The 17,789-nt window shown below is 46.2% G+C and overlaps 1 protein-coding gene across 32 annotated transcripts in view; it reads right to left on the bottom strand.

The window, feature by feature from the left end:
• The window catches only part of RIMBP2 (RIMS binding protein 2), a 175,322-nt gene that overhangs the window by 107,022 nt on the left and 50,511 nt on the right, over window positions 1–17,789 (bottom strand). For all 32 annotated transcript variants that reach the window (XM_075568667.1, XM_075568668.1, XM_075568669.1 and 29 more), the window contains one exon: window positions 5,566–5,706. In XM_075568667.1, coding sequence (XP_075424782.1) covers window positions 5,566–5,706 — 141 coding nt within the window. The remainder of the gene's footprint in view (window positions 1–5,565; window positions 5,707–17,789) is intronic.

The raw sequence follows: 17,789 nt of genomic DNA, 5'->3' as shown, positions 1-17,789 counted from the left end.
CAGTTGTGATCTAGCTCCCTTTTTAAATATAGGTACCACATCTGCTTACGCCAATCTAGTGGTACTGAGCCTGTGGAAATGGAGTCCTTGAATATTAAATATAATGGTTTGGCTATTACTGAGCTTAACTCCTTGAGAACTCTTGGATGTATGCCATCGGGGCCAGGTGTCTTATTTACTTTAATTTTTTCAAGTCGCTTATGAACTTCTTCCTCAGTTACCCAATTGTTCATTAATATGGAGGTTGTGGCTTCCTCCTGCGGCACTACTATTGAACTTGATTCTTCCCTGGTAAACACAGAGGCAAAGAATTTGTTTAATACCTCAGCTTTTTCCTTATCTCCAATAATAATCTGCCTACCCATCTCACACTGAAAAGGGTCCTATATTCTATATATAAGAAATAATTTGTTTTAAAGAAACTAAAGATCCCAGGGACAGAAGAAACGACGCAGGGTCATCCCTTGGGATTGGAGGAAAGGACATTTCATAAACTGGAAAGGAAAGGGTTCTTTACAGTAAGGGCAGTTCCAATGTGGAATTCATTACCCATGGAGACTGTGATGGCAGATACAATAGATATCTTTAAGTAAAGGCCAGACCTCCTTTTTAGAAAAATATATAGGAATATACCAAAGAAGTAAACATGGGAAGGATGATGATCCAGGGAGAAATCTGATTTTGCATTACTGGATCCAGGGCGGAATTAATTTCTCCCCTTATAACACATTAATGATAATGTTTCACTGGTTTTTTTTTTGTTTGCTTTCCTCTGGATCAATATACGGTAAATACAAATATAGGATAAGTATCCGTCGTCTAAATGTAACACAGGCTAATCTCAATGGACATATGTCTTTTTTCAGCCTCATGCTACTATGTAACTATGTAACGTCATAATTACTTCATAGGATTTATTGGTGATGTCTAAAAAAAAAAAAAAAAAAAGGCGGCGGACGGATGTCGTTTCCTCCGTTCTCTACTAAAAGAGCCATGTACTGTAGTTGTTCATGGCAAATTTAGCTCAGCCTGTAATTGCGATTCTCTTGCTATGTTCGTGTTTTGTTCTGTTGCTGCTCTCCATCTTCTCAGAAAATAACAAGATTACGTCGCTGGTCCCCTTCTGTATACTTATGTTTGCTATTGTACTCTTTTGGTCTGGCTTGCATGATGTCAGCTGAACGGTGTTTAAATGTTCATGCTTAAGAAACACATTTTCCAAATCAAAATAAGAGCCTTGTATGTATGTATGTATATCAAATGGAAATATTACTGTATGCTCATTTGTATGTCTTAGGCAGGTCTGCACCCCCGCCTTTCACCATTATCACCCAGCCCACAGCACTTCCACTGCAGCAAGGGAATCTGGGAAATGACATGCAAATGAGCACACAGTGCCACCTTTTGCTTCAAAACCATTAACATGGTTCCCTATGGGCTTAAGCTTGCTGCATGGTCACAGCTTTGAGCATAGCCAGTAAACCCACCCACAACAGCCGTTTCGACCTTAATGGGTCTCCTCAGTGTGGGGTTGGTTATACTGGCTATGCAAAAATGAAGCAAGGATAGGTTACCATACACAGTTAAGTTATGGTGGGTAAAGAAAGTGACAAAAATCCTCCAGAGCAAATGGAAATATTGCTGTATGCTCATTTGCATGTCTTAAACAGGTCTGCAACCCCGCCTTTCACCATTATCACCCAGCAAACAGCACTTCCACTGCAGCAAGGGATGCAGAAATCTGGACGATTCATAATTGCTGTTTCTGTAGCCTGTAATATCTGTAATACCCCAATCATATCACCATGCATCCCTAATTCCACTAGAGAAGAGAGCATCAAGCATTTATTTCAAACAAAAACACACACACACACACACACAGTGTTGGTGGGTTCAATCCCTGCGTGAGCAACTTACACTCCCTGCAGCTTCCTAGAACAAACTTGAAGAGATATATATATATGTGTGTGTGTGTATATGTCCTGGGAAGCTGCAGGGATAAACCCACTAACACCCTAGGCATACTGGAAAACAATTTACAGTATGACAAAGGTAGAGATGGTGTCGTATGGCTGAGTACTTTCACTGTATTGCCAGCTGAAAATATCTGTTGCTAAAGGATGCTTCACATGCAATGCAGACCCCGCTGCAAACGGACACTTCACTTAGATTTATAGTGATTCACTGTCATTTCATTAAGTCATCTTTAAGTTCAGATAAAGCTGGTCAAGCTGTGAGCCGCATCGCGTCAAATAAAACGTCCCTACGTCCGCCCCTTTCATTCCGTTCTAACAATGCGCTCTGTGATGTGCTCCACACTCGTTGCCGACAAGTTACCAAAATGTACAGCGCACTTTGAAAGCTATTTATAGACGTTGCCACCCGCGGTTAAATTAAAGGGCTTCCGTGTTTTTATTAATGCAAATGTATTTAAAACCATGCAGAAATCTGGAGCGTTTCATAATTGCTGTTTCTGTAGCCTGTAATATCTGTAATACCCCAATCATATCACCATGCATCCCTAATTCCACTAGAGAAGAGAGCATCAAGCATTTATTTCAAACAACCTGCGTCTAAGTAACATTATGGTTCATAGACCTATGGGTGAAAAGGGGGAATTCTATATACATGTGTGTACACACACACACACACACACACACACACACACACACACACCTCTCTCTTGGGGGTCGGGGTAGAAGAGGAGGCAGTTCACCACACTGGTAAAAGTCCTTTTATAAAGTCCTTTTTATAGGACTGACACGTTGGATACCTTCTTTCAATACTCTACATGTTTTGATCACTTACCTGCGATGTGCTGCCTCTTCTACTGCGATCCATGCGTTTGTGTGAAGTGTATATATAAAGAGATGTAATTCCTAAACCCTTCCTCCAATTTGGATGTCAATACCCCCAAATTAAATCTGATAGACATCACTTTAAGCCCATATTCATTATTTAACTGCACCTTGAATTTATTTTGGTACACAGCCGAAATAACAAAACTTGTATCAGTGTCCAATTATTTCCGGACCTAACTGAATAGCATGGACTTGCAATGAAAAAGGTAAAAGTAGGTTCCACGATATCCCAGTCAGAGCTGGAAATGTCCGTTGATGTAATTCTGCTAGTACCCGGTGCACCAGTCCCCGGACTCTACGCTCGTAGAACTTGGATCCGTGGAAGCTACTCAGCTCAACGGCTGAGCCACTGACTGGCGTCTCCACGTGATGACGCACGGACGCTCCTCCAGCAGTGTGCCACGGGAGAGAAACAGGCTGCTGGAGGAGCGTGCACGCTGAGCGCTGGAGGCCTCTGGAGGCCATGTGTCCTGAGCGCATGAGGCCTCTGCGCGTGCGTGCTGTGCACAGGAGGCCTCTGTGGATGCGGAGGTCACAGCTTGCCGAGGAAGGAGTGCTGCAGCGCGTACAAAGCTGTGGGGATGGATCGTGATCAAAGCAGTTCTTGTCTGACGTTGGGAATATTCCAAGAAGCGCTGAACAAAAAAAAACAAATTAATAAACTACCCAAAAAAAGAAAATGAAAAGGGAATTTGTGTGGAACAAATTTCTTTTTGGAGTACGGCAAAAGGGCACCTTGGCTTTAAGCCTTTCACGTCCAGAAGTTCTGTCAACACATTACACAGCAAGACATTGCTGGCCCTTCAGTCAGTGAAGGGGTTAACCCAGGAGTGGCCAACTCCAGTCCTGAAGGGCCACCAATAAATAATAACAGCATGTTCTTGTGTAGCGCTGCTAGTTTTACGTAGCGCTTTGCAGAGACATTTTGCAGGCACAGGTCCCTGGCCCGTGGAGCTTACAATCTATGTTTTTGGTGCTTGAGGCACAGGGAGATAAAGTGACTTGCCCAAGGTCACAAGGAGCCGACACCGGGAATTGAACCAGGTTCCCCCGCTTCACACTCAGTGCCAGTCAGTGCCTTTACTCATTGAGCCGATCAGGTTTTCATGGAATCCCTGCTTCAGCACAGGTGGCTCAGTTAGTAGCTCAGTCATTGGCTGAGCCACCTGCGCTGGAGCTGGATATCCCTAAAACCTGACCTGTCGGTGACCCTTGAGGACAGGAGTTGGCCACCCCTTGGGTTAACCCAATCTGGCAACAAAGTCGTAAATTGCCCCCTTATCCGACTCCATTTAACAACAGACTGCACTTATATTTCAACGTCTCGCTTGCGCAGGCTGTCGATCGACAGCTGCAGTCACTGGCACGGGCCACAGTTACTTAGTAACGAAGAGGTGCATGGCGCAGGTCCCCGGCTTTATGTACAGAGGAGATTAATGACGGAAGATAAAGAGCATGCCTAGTCTGGGGAGACAGATATTGTATGGTTGTTATGATGCGGTCAGGACATTCTTCCTATATTAAAACAGCCGTGAATGTCCGCTTTACAAGGCAAGAGAGGGGGTCGGCGGGGGGGGGGGGGAGAGAGAGGGTTGTTTTTCCGTAGGACTTTCCCTTCCCCAGAACTGAAGGAGTAGCGTAGTGGTAAGAACTAGAGATTGGCTAATTATTCCCCCATTTTTTTTAACTCAAATATTCAAAAATTCTAGTTGTAAGAATATTGAAAAAAAATTTTTTTTTAAAAACACCATCTTTTTTATATTTGAAATATTCAAATGTTTACAAGAAAAAGCTGAGGGAAAAAAATTACAAATAAATGAAGAGAATATTTGAAAATGTAGAGAATATTCGAAAAACAATATTGGAATATTCAAAATATTCGAGCATTTTTTATTTTTTTTTGCAAATTCACGGAGATAACCCCCAACCCCCCACCCCAAAAAAAACATGAATATAATTTTGACACAAAATTAAGAACACCGCCAACTCCCATGCCAAGGTTCCCCCTCCTAGCAAGAAATCACTCATCCTAGGATGTGGTGTAATTCTGAGGCAAATCACCCCCCTCCCTCTTACAACACAGGTATTAAAGCTGCAGTTCAAGCTGCCATTTTAAAAATCATTCAATACGTGCATCAATACAATCTGCACACTGACAAGTGATTAGCTACGTTGCCGATCGATCTGTTCTCCTGTAATCGATCGCTGAAGATTCGGCTCAGGGGTTCTTTATATCACTGTTAGGGCTGCAGCAGATTACCCAAAATGCAAAGTTCTGTGTGGAAGATCATGTGACCAAGCAGACACTAGATACAATTGGTGCACTGCTAGAGAGGGCAAAAGGGGTGTGCCAGAGCCTGTCTCAGAAGAGGAAGGGGATGTGACTTTGTAAATGGTTGCTATAGAAACAAAAATGCTTGTTACAGTAAAATACATTCAAAATGTCTAAAAAATTATTTAAAATTTTTTAAATGCTACAAGTATTTTCTCATAGTACAGAACTGATTTAAAAAAACAAACAAAAACACATGTAGGATATTGCTTGGTCTGCAGCATTAAAGAAAAAAAATCCCATTCAAAGCAACATTATTATTTTTTTTGCCCTAGAATTGCACTGGCTTTGTCTTCATACATAGACCCCAATGTTTTTACCTTTGTCACAAGAAAAGTACATAAAATGTGAGCCACAAAAACAGAGACTTACTAGAAAAGTCCAGTGCACCTTCCCCGGAGATATCGCAGTGACATCGGATCGAAACGGGCGCGATTTCTCCTCTAGAAAATGGATCTGATTGTATGTTCTGTGATGCACTGATGGTTGCAGGCACTGGAGATCATTTCTGAACTGGCGGGAGGAAGAAGAAAAGGCTTGGAGTTATTTCAGTGGAGCAAAACCACTTCTTAACAATGGGCATCAGGTATACAATGAAGCTGAATCACTATAGCTATATCTATAAAAATGAAAACGTTGTTTGTTTGCTGTGCACGTTGTTCGTTTGCTGTGCTTATGGGCAATCTGATTGGTCCGTTCGTCTGTCACTCACCCTCTGGCCAATCTGATTGGCCCGGCCCCGCCCCCGCACGCCTCTCATTGGCCTGCGTGGTACGCTGACCTCACAAACCCAACTGCCACACTCAGAACAATCACTGCCTCACCGCCTGCTCTCACCTCCCCTGCGGACTTGACACCACCTCAGGTACTGTGCGCTGCTGCGTGCCCCCCCCCCCACACTAAACCCCCCCCCTTCACCAACACCGCCCGGTGCAGTCACCCGCAGCTCACCTCCCCCTCATGCTCCCCCCCCCATTACTCCCCCTCACCTGCAGCTCTCACCACCTGCGGGCCCCGTTTTCTCTCCCCTCCCCGGGGACCGCCGGGAGAGCTGGGGAGTGGTGGAGAGGGGGGGGGGGGAAACACGCGCAGGGGACAAGAGGGGGGGGACACGCGCAGTGGACAAGGGGGGGGGGAGAAACACGATGGGGACAAGGGGGGGAGAGTAACACGTGCAGGGGACAAGGGGGGGGGGAAACACACGCAGGGGACAAGGGGGGGAGAGAAACACACGCAGTGGACAAGGGGGGGGGGAGAAACACACGCAGGGGACAAGAGGGGGAGAGAAACACACACAAGGGACAAGGGGGGGAGAGAAACACACACGGGACAAGGGGGGGAGAGAAACACGCGCAGGGGACAAGGGGGGGAGAGAAACACGTGCAGGGGACAAGGGGGGAGAGAAACACGTGCAGGGGACAAGGGGGGGAGAGAAACACGCGCAGGAGACAACGGGGGGGGGGGAGAAACACCGCCGGGGAAGGGGGGGGAAAACAAGCACCGGGGACAGGGGGGCGGGGAACGGATTGCCTGGGATGAGGGGGGGGGACTCACCCAACCCCCACCTCACCACCCCCCCACCCAAGATTCACTCCCACCAACCCAAGATTCACCCCTACCCAAGATTCACCCCCCGAAGATGCAACCCCCCCACCCACCCAAGATTCACCACCCCCCCAAGATTCACCACCCCCCATCCACCCACCCAAGATTCACTCCCCCCCCCCCCCCCCAAGATTCACCACCCCACCCAAGATTCACCCCACACCACAAAACAATTATTAGAGATTCACATCCCGGGCCACGCCGGGTATCTCAGCTAGTTCAATATAAAGTTTTACTGCCCCATTTAGTAATAGTCATGAAGATGGAAGAGCTACAGTTGTAGCCAGGTTTACGGTCTCCGGAGATGTAACTGAAAAGACAAAAAGCCCTCTCTCCAGTATCCTTTAGCAGTGTTAGGGCTCATTTTTAAGGTAGTGGGTTAAGTTAGTGTGCCATGGTTGTGGCTAAAATTGTTGTGAGTGGTATGTGGTGGTGGTGGTGGAAGGAAGTGTATAGTTGTATAGGAACATTGCCAGATCAGGACAGGCAAGGGTGGAGATGAGAGTAGAGGTTCTAATTATGTAGAAAATTGGAGCTGGTCTAGAGCATGTTAGTATCTACATGGGCGTGTGGAGCTGGGTGTTAGGGATGGCACAGGAGGTAGGGCGAGGCTAAAACTTTGGAATGTGGTGATCAGAGAAACGGAAGGAAGAGTTTGCAGAGTTAGAGACCTGAGCAGAAGCGGGACAAAGGAAAAGTAGTCCACTGGGATCCAACAAAGGCGGAGGTTACAGAGTGAGTTTTGGAGGCAGCAGGTGGAATCGAGGTGGTTAATAGGGATGTTAAAGTCTCCCAGGATGAGCCTAGGTATGTCAGGAGGGAGGAAATAAAGAAGGTAGCAAAGATATGAAGAAAGAGGGAGAGGGGAGAAAAGAACCAGGACAGTCTGAACTTCAAAGGGTGAGAATGGGAGGGAGGGGAAGGGGGTATAATTTAAAATGTGTAGAGATTTCAGTCCCATTTATTTCAATGAAGCTGAACTGTTTAGCAGCATTGGGAAGCGGCCTCACAGCATATAGTCCTCTGCATGATGCTTCTAACATCTCTCATTACTTGACCACAAACATTTCTCTTTTCCAAATATTACCAATTTTCACCCCTAGGTCACCCACAGAGGAAGGGAAAGGAGTGCCATGTATGCAACTAACTAGTGCAACTGTGGCCAACTCCAGTCCTCAAGGGCCACCTACAGACTAGGTTTTAAGGATATTCCTGCTTCAGCACAGGTGGCTCAGTCATTAACTGTGCTGAAGCAGGGATAGCCTTAAAACCTGGCCTGTCGGTGGCCTTTGAGGACTGGAGTTGTCTGCCCCTGGATTAGCACATCATTTATATCAGGTTGTTTAATGCTGCAGAGCCGTAAGGTGCCACAGGACCAGGAAAACACTGCATGACCTTGTTATATCTGGCATCTCTGTAAACAAGTCGTCAATGGGGAACATATCACAGGCCGATTTCAGGTATGTGGCCTTTCCATGAATTTACAAGGCTCTGCAATGCTTACTCTTACTAGCACAGATGAGACACTCTCGCTATACACCTGTCCAACTCTTCCGCTCCGCTCATGGATGTCTTCTCTCTGCCCCTTTTTTATCTAAAGCCCTCTCCCGCCTTAAACCTTTCTCACTGACTGCCCCACACCTCTGGAATGCCCTTCCCCTCAATATCCAACTAGCACCCTCTCTACTCACCTTAAAACACACCTGCTTAAGGAAGCAAATGAGTAGCTTCGTGGCTGATACTATACACCTCATACTGTACATAAACCTTGGCCCGCTGCAGACACACTTACCAGAACACTTTCCTACTGTCTCTGTACGTTCTTCCTACCAACCAATTGGATGGTAAGCTCTTCGGGGCAGGGACTCCTTTTCCTAAATGTTACTGTTATGTCTGAAGCACTTCTTCCCTTTGTGTTATTTGTATTATTTGTTATTTATATGATTGTCGTGTATTACTACACTGCTAAAAAATAGCTCGCTAAAAAATGTTAGAAGTGCGGTAAAGTGTAGAAGGTGTAAATCTTCGTGATTAATACTTGGATGTGCAGAAGTAATTTGGTGATCAAACTAATTAGGTACATATTTATATGACGTGACATTGTGCTGAGCAGGACATTACACAGGCAACGTGTCCTCCCCTTGGTTGATATGTTCTTAATCCTTTCCCGGCCCAGAGCAAAATGTTGAAGGCCCAACCTGGCAATTAGGAGGTAAAACGAGCCCTTTTTTGTTCTATAATAGTGCAAAGCTCTAGTAGTCCCTATTGATCCCGGAGAAAATAGAGTTGCGTTAAAGGTAGTGATTAGAAATCTGCCAAGTTGTCTCTGGTAGTAATGGACAGGGTCTTCAATAACACACTGAACAGTAATTACCAAAATCTACCATCCTTCTGAGCTGCAATTAACACTCCGTCACAGCCATTAAATTATAAGCTCTCCCGGGCATGGCTTTGTTCCCCCGTCATGTAGTTGCATGTTTAACGCACTTATTGTATTATAATTCACTGCTTGCTGTACATTGTTAGCGCTATATACATAATGTACATATTATAACACTGCAGTCTTGGAACGTTTTGCCAATCTGATAAACAACAACCCACCAGTCTGCTAACCCAAGGCCGAGACCACCCGTTCATGACGGAATACTACAAACATGGCGACTTGCAGCAGGTCCTAGCTGCACTATGCCCTACTGTTATCCCAGCTGTGCTTGCTGAAGCCATGCTCGGTGACACCGGCCTAGCCCCTGTGTGAGGCCCACGGCTGCCGGTGTCTTTTTACTTATTTATAACCCTCTGCGCAGAGCTGGTTGGCTGCTTTCTGTCAGTTGAATATAAGCGTAACTGAATCTCTCTCGGTGAACAACAGTGTACCAGGGGCAGGCAAAGCAAGGCAACACGACAGAAGTTACGGAGAGGGAGGCCAGCTGCAAATTGTTTTGAGTTTAATAGCAACCTTATTGCAAACACCCCAACAACCAAAAAAATAGGTGGGACAGACATCACTGCCTGTGAAGGGGGTTAAACCGGGTTCCAATCCTCGTGTTGGCTCCTTGGGCAGGTCACATTATTTCGCTGTGTCACAGGTACATATGGGCGATCTGTGGTTTTTGGCAGACTTGGATCCGGCTCGGTTCATTTGGTCTGTGGATCAGTCTCAAAAAGCAAATCCGCAGTTTGGGATTTATTTATTTATTAATTTTATTTTAGAGAGCAAATCGGAAAATCCGCGTCCGGATACTTAAAAATCCGGAAACGGATTAATCCGCGGGGTTATTTCTCTGACCGGTAGATATGGAATTTGCCAATTGGTGTCTTAAAAATCCACCCGGATTGTATCCAATGGCGGATTAGGATTAATCCGAACGCATTTTGCAGTGCCCAATCGGTAGGCAGATTTATTTTTGGGACGGCAATTTTCCTTACCTTAGGCGCCCACTAGCCCCTTTGCTCCATTTGCACTGTTAGCTCCGCCCCCTGCGCAAGTCTTTGCCTGTCCCTCCCCAGTGCCTTTAGCTCCTGCTCCTCCCCAGTCTCAGCTCCTGCTGCAGTGATTATACAGAAAATGTCGCCCGCGAGGCTCAAAAACAAGACAAACCCAATTCAAGTAAATATACCTGAGCAGTTCAGCCAATGAGGGCGAACCACTCAAGGCCATGCCTCCTCTGCTACTCTTCTCGCCTGTCTCCCCGGTATAATGAAGATACCGCGCGGTGGCAGCGCAGGGTGATGTCACAGAATAGCGCTGCTGCCCTGCAGCTCTTGGTATAATTGAAGCTTAAGGTTAAGGCCCCAGTGTTAGCTGATGCGCCTGGCGGCACGTGTAAAAACCTGGAGAAGCGGTCTGTGGTTGAGCTGTAGGAGATAGCTGCAGGCGTGGCGGGGGCGCGGCCATGACGTCACGCGGCTGGTTCACCCTCATTGGCCGAACCGCCACCGCCACGTGGCCAGCGCTCCGTCGCCACTGGCAAAGACAAAAATCTTGTCTTTACAAAATTTGGTAGCGCATCGCGATCTCTCCATGCGCATGTGGCAGCTACTGGGCCCGACACCCTTCAGGGGCGGATCTTGTTCTTGACGCGCAGGCAGTAGTGCACGCAGCAGCTAACACTGGGGCCGTAGCCTGACGCCAGCCTGCTGTCAACTTTGGGAACAGAGCCAAAATCTGGGCGGGCCACAGTTACCGCAAAAGCAGAGAGCGGCCGCATTCCTGCAAATAGGATCAGCCTAGGGGGCAATTTCCCCCCTGTCCAGCCTGCCCCTGAATATACACATTATTATATATTCCCCTGCCGGCCAGACTGCTTTGAGCCTTCTACAAAAGCGCAGAACGCGATCTCCCCTAGAAAAACGACCTTATAAGCCACAAATCATGGGGCATTCAAGTGGTTAAAGCATATTATAATACAGCTTCTCCATTAGCTCAGAGACTTCCCTGACATTGAGGTGAAGCTTCACAGCCTACGAAAACGTGGGGCCACAGAATCTCCACGCGACCACAACTTGCAACGCGACTCAATGAAAGGGTTTAAGAATGAATTCTACGCAGAACCCTCATTTATTTCGAGCTGCCGCACCAGACAGAATGCCAAAAGGAAGTAGCGTTTTGTCAATACAAATCAAATTAACCAGGCTTTCAGCCCAGATATTAAATGCAATAGGTTTTACCATTCAAAATATCCAGAGAAATGGTTCAAGAGAAGAAGAAAAAAAAAACAAAAACTGGCAAACCTCAAGTTTCCGAGCTCGAATATTACCGTAAACCCTGCTCAGTGTATGACGCCAAGCGGGGCCTGCAGTGAGTAATATGGAATAAAGTAGATCGCTTGCGTATGCCATTACATGTATTTGAATACAGCCCTAAAACAGTTATTCCTTTTAACCTTTTGGATGCTGGAAGGGCCGCAGCCCTCGAGTGGCAAGATGCCTCTGGCAAGTCCCGATCACGTGACCTCATAGCAACCATGTGAATGTGGCCACACGCAAGTCCTCTTCCATTTCCCTGCGTTTCGGGTCGCGTTCTGCGTCCCGCGTTCTCCCCTGGAAAATGCGCACAATAAGGGCATGGCCGCTATGCCCAGGAGCTAAATTTGTTCTATTGCTGATTTATCATAATGAACGGAGGACCCTAATTTTAGGAAATATATTTTGGCTGCTACATAACAGTATTTTTACAGTTTATAAATCTATATCTATATAATTGAAATTTGTGAGATTGTTACAAGATGTGGTGAATCTGATTGGTCCGTGGGTCTGTCACTCAGCCTCTGGCCAATCAGATTGGTCCATGGCCTGGCCCCGCCCCCGCACACCTCATTGGCTTGCTTGCTTCTATGACCTCACCCAACCACCCGGCCACTATCCTCTTCTCCTCCTCACCCCGCGGCCTGCCACCCCGCCACTCTCCTCTTTCCTCCTCACCCCATCAACCCCCCTCACCCGCAGCTCACCTCCCCGCCGGCTCTCTCCCCCCCCCCCCATCATTCCCCACCCTCACCCGCAGCTCACCTCCCCGCTACCTTCCCCCTCAGCTCTACACTGACTCTAAACCCCTGCCGAAGGCGCTCCCCCCTCCCTGCCCCCGCTATGAAAGACCATTCGCCAAACGGCACAAGCCGCTCAGCGGTAGCTCTGTCAGCCCCCTCTCCTCCTCTCCCCACGACAGCTCCAGCGAGAGGCAGGCAGTGAGCAGGATGCGTCAGTGTCACTCCGCAGAGCGCGTTATGAGGAGCACATTCACAGCCACACCAGCCAGTAACACAGGCTCCTCCCGCCCCCCAACGCTCCCCAATACTCCCAGCAGCCACAGAGGCAGGAAGGCCAAAATGTGAGGAGTGTGCACTCACACCAGAGCTGGCTGCATTTAACCTCATGGGGAGAGCCCCCCATCACAGACTGGAGGGAGCCACATACAGCACAGGCAAGAGACTCCAACTGACTGCACTGTGTGTGTCACTGTGTGTGACACTGTGTGTGACACTGTGTGTGACACTGTGTGTGACACTGTGTGTAACAGTGTGTGTAACAGTGTGTGTAACAGTGTGTGTAACAGTGTGTGTGTGTGTGTGTGTGTGACACTGTGTGTGTCACTGTGTGTGACACTGTGTGTGTGTGTGACGCTGTGTGTGTGTGACACTGTGTGTGACACTGTGTGTGACGCTGTGTGTGTGTGACACTGTGTGCGTGTGTGTGTGACAGTGTGTGTGTGTGACACTGTGTGTGTGACACTGTGTGTGTGATACTGTGTGTGTGACACTGTGTGTGTGTGTGACGCTGTGTGTGTGTGTGACGCTGTGTGTGACACTGTGTATGTGACACTGTGTGCTGCGCAGGGGGGGGAGCAGAGCTGCGCAGGGGGGGGACCAGAGCTGCGCAGGGGGGCGGACCAGAGCTGCGCAGGGGGCAGACCAGAGCTGCGCAGGGGGCGGACCAGAGCTGCGCAGGGGGCGGACCAGAGCTGTGCAGGGGGCGGACCAGAGCTTTGCAGGGGAGGGAGGAGACCGGAGCTGCGCAGGGGGGGGGGGGGGGGCGGGAGACCGGAGCTGCGCAGGGGGGGGGGGGCGGGAGACCGGAGCTGCGCAGGGGGGGAGGGGAGAGAGAGAGAGGGGGAGCGGAGAAAGACTGGGGGAGCGGAGAGAGGAGGGGGCAGGGAATTTTAATCACGGGCAACGCCGGGTCTCTCTGCTAGTAAATAAATAAAATAAAAAAATACAATTGTGTAGCAGCCAAAATGTCTTTTGTTGACGACAAAAAAAAAACAAAACACAGAAATGCTGCATTATCTCCCACATTGATTTTTCTCTCTGCAAAATCCCTTTTTAGGAAGCAGATGTCACACAAGAAAAAGCCTCAAGGCGTCAATATCACTCACGTTTGGGAACCGCCTTAAACAAAACTCATCAGCAATCGGCTCTATTCCCAAGTTTGATTTTCACTGTACGTAAGAACTGCATTACATTTCCGGCAATTTGCTATAGACAAATTAAATATTTCCACAATCTGATTTGTGCAAAAATGAAATAATAAGGACCACAACCACATAGCTATTTAAAATTGTTGTAACAATGCAAATTTGGTTTAAACCCAATCCATCCAATAAAAATAGTGGAATTCTTCAGAGCTGTGTACAGTGGAAGCTGGAAGCAGGTAATATTCTGTCTGGAAATAGCTGGGGGGGGGGGGGGGGTTGTTTATTTACGGTTATTACTTTTTAATTAATCCCCATTTTTCCTATATGGTAATTTTTACTTTCTTAAGCTTAAATAGGCATGCCAAGCTGCACTTTAAATAAAAGAAAACTTACACTTTTAAAAAAAAATATATGCAGCCTTTGATTAACTTTATTGAAAACTAATTATCTAAGATGCTGATCGATTTTCGTTTTCCAATGATTGATCAGCAAAGATCCTGATTCCTAGGGTTCACTTAATGGCTGCCGTTTAGTTTCAATCATTCCTTCAGTGAATGTAACTCAGCAGCTATAATGTATTCATATATTACTAAGGTACCATTATGTATTGTTACAGTTTGCCGCTTACACTGCTGGCAATATTGGCAACAAATTATCACAAACAGTAATATGTTACAAAGATCTGGCACTGCTGGGGAAGTAGGTTAAACCCTTCTATAGAAATCAAAGGATGCTCAGTATATTAAACCTCCATTAAAAGTGGCATTAAGAGATGATTTTTTTTTTATAGTAAGTATGATCTAATACTACAGAACTGATTTATTTTAAGAAACATATGTAGGATATTGCATGGATTGCCCCTCTAAGGGTCGGCCAACCTCCACAGACTGAAAACAGAGAGATTTGGGGATTCTGGACCCAAAAAAACATTGCTTTTTAATTTTAATGTACAGATTTTTTGGGGGGGGAGATTCCATACATATTAGCATCAGTATCAAGTTTGGTGTATTAATGCTACATGGGAGCAAAGACGCATTTCATCTTGTGCTTCTTTGTGATAATGTATCAGTGTGCAGCTCAATAGTTAGGGACAAGTTACCCGACGCCCATATAATAATGAGCCAACGGAAAAGTGTGCGCACCCCTTACGCCTAGTCCATGCTGACTTCTGAAGAAGTTCTACATTGTGAGGCTGAGCAGAACCACAGCTGTTAACCCACTCGTGATTTACCCAAGGCCACGAATTGACGTTAGCTTTACAAAAGCCCACATATATTGTGCAGACTGCGTGCAGGTAATATTACTGGCGACTATGAATTGCCAGCAGCTAAGAAGTTAGCACACCCGTTTGTACCGGCTATCCCGCCCACGTTAGATATATTATGGATTCACAGATAATACACAAAGCCTGTTCTCCGAGGAAAATGGCAAAAGCAGCCTGCTAGAATCATATTTCCTGTTGCAAGTTAACAAAAGGTCAGACTGCTTGATCTTTGTTACTGGTGACTTGGTCTGAAAGATGAGCTGCTATTTAAATATTTATAGAGCAGCGTTGTAGAAGCAGCATGAATGCTATTATTAGTTTCTCTGTATGCACTAAATTCTGTGTCTAAATATTCTCCACCTGTATATAGGACCCTGCTATAGTCGTTTTTCTGATTTCCAATTATCTTGGATAGTCGGAGTACTAGACAGAGAATAAATAGGCTCTTTTCAAAAGGGGGGTTCTTTTTTTAAGTCACTCGTGGGATTAAAGAACATAGATTAGTTAGACCCTCTGCTGCCATGATTGACCACCAATTAATATATTTCAGGAGACAGCCAACTCTTTTGATATTTCGTACAAGAGAAATCTGCAGCCATAATTAGCTAAATAATTCACTATAAAATAAAAACAAAACATGGCTAGTAAGATGGTGCATGATCTACACTACAGCATAAGGGTTTGTACATAAATAGGTGCGCGCATGCGCGTGACATCGCGCACGCCTGCTGCGCAGGCGATCCGTGGCCTGTGGGGTCTGGAGGAGGAGACGCGACCAAGAGCAGCTCTAATTCAATGTTTGGGGGCTTGCCCGTGACGTCACGTGCGCGGTTCGCCCTCATTGGCTGAACCGCGCACGCGACCCGGCTGTCGCGCGACAAAATCAAAAAGATTTCGTCTTGCGGAAAAAATGGCCGAGCCGTCGCGCTCTATGGACATGCGCATTGCTAACGGTAGACGCGGGCTAAGACTCATCAGGAAATACTAAAAGACCGTAATATGTATACTGCGGAGAATAGAAGGGAAGAGGGGGATAAGGCTGAAACATTCAAATGTATAAAAAAGTAACAACAAACTGCAGGAAGGAAGCATAGTCCTAAGAAAGAGGAGCGCTAGAGCAAGAGGTCCTTCTCTGAAGTGGGAGGGGGGCAGGCCAAGGGGAGACGTGGCCAAGTACTTCACAGAAAGGGTGGCGGATTTGTGGAATAGGCTCTTAACAGACGTGGTAGGGGTTAATACAGTAAGCGAACTGAAACATGCTTGGGGTAGACATAAGGCTAGGTCCTAAATATGAAAGAGAGCCTCAAGGATCCCGCCGGGTTTGAGGTTTTTCAGCAGATGGGAAAATGGGCAGATGCAGGGGGGGGGGCACGCGATTCTTAACTGCCTCCACGTTCTGTGCTTCTAACACCTAAGAAACGGGAAGAGCGGTGTTTTTGGGGCGGGGTGCCAACCACCAGTAGTTTTTTGAATTGGAAATCCGCAAGCCAAAGATAAACTTCGATAAACTCACGCGCCACAAACGTTATTTTTACTTGCAACATGTTAAAAGAATCCATTGCATTATTGTAGATCTAATATATTGTACTGAACAGGGCCTTTACGGGTAGATTTTTAATCACAAATCTAACTTTTGTTTTTTTTTTTACCACACATGATGACCAATATGTTGTTGCAGTGTATTGTTCCCTTTATCTTTGGATTACACACTCCTGAGAAAAAGTTAAGTAAGCAGCTGATATCTGGAGGCTAATTTTTTTTTTAAATACTGCAAAAACGTACGAGGGGGAAAAAAGCAAAATATACCAAGAAAACCAAACCTCTGATAATATGAACTGCATAGTTCGGTTAAAGAATGACACCTACTGCTATTTTAAACCTGTGTAGGAAAATGCAGACTGTGTGTAAACCAACAAATACATTCTTTAGAAGATATCTTTTTGACGGGGGGGTTGGGAGGGCTGGGGACCATGAGGGCCCCCTCCTTTCTCTTCCTCTCCCCATATGTCTCTTTCCCTGTGTGCGGACCCCCTTTACCCACTTCCCCCCCCTACTTATCCCGACCCCCTGTGTGTGTTATTTTCTCTATCTCTATCTTCTCTTATATAACCTTTTCAGAGACTACCAATTGCTGAGATCGAATCGATAAATGGGAAACCCCAATTAGGAGTTGATTAGACTTACATGACATTGAAGTAATGTAATTTCTAAGTTGATTATGACATTTATAATTCACTGTAATAACTTGTATGTCTCTGATTCTTCAATAAAAAGGATTGAAACAAAAAGATCGATCTTCCTATTTTTGGGGATTATTACATACATTTGATGGTATATTTGTTATTGGGAAAGTGTGTGTGCTATACCAATCTCCTTTGTTTGGTTATTCTTTGATATTACAAGCATGGTTTTGACAATTACTCAGAGGCAAATTGTCTGCTCGTCTCTCTGATAACATGGCATTGACTTCCTGCGTATACAGGCATGGTGAGGAGATCTCTACCAGTGCTTTGCTGCTCGTGAAACCTTTCCCCAGCATTGAGTTGCCAGCTGGAACGTCTGGGACGAGACGAAGGGCCTTATTATATAAAAGAAAGAAAGCGCTGATCAGGCGCTACCTCGCAAAAAGCAAAGGCTCATTGAAGACAATGGGCCTTTCCGTGAGGTAGAGATAGATCGGACACTTTATAGAATAAGGGACTAATTCAATATACTGCAAAGCGGCTGATCGGTTCAAAGCCCCATTGACTTCAATAAGGATTTTCGACCACTTCACAGTATATGGAGTTAAACCAACGAGGCCCATACCATATGTAC

This window comes from Ascaphus truei, chromosome 13, assembly GCF_040206685.1.
Source record: "Ascaphus truei isolate aAscTru1 chromosome 13, aAscTru1.hap1, whole genome shotgun sequence".
NCBI classification, from domain to species: domain Eukaryota; kingdom Metazoa; phylum Chordata; class Amphibia; order Anura; family Ascaphidae; genus Ascaphus; species Ascaphus truei.
Note: the sequence above shows the minus strand (reverse complement) of the source record. Positions and strands in the feature narration are given on the sequence as shown.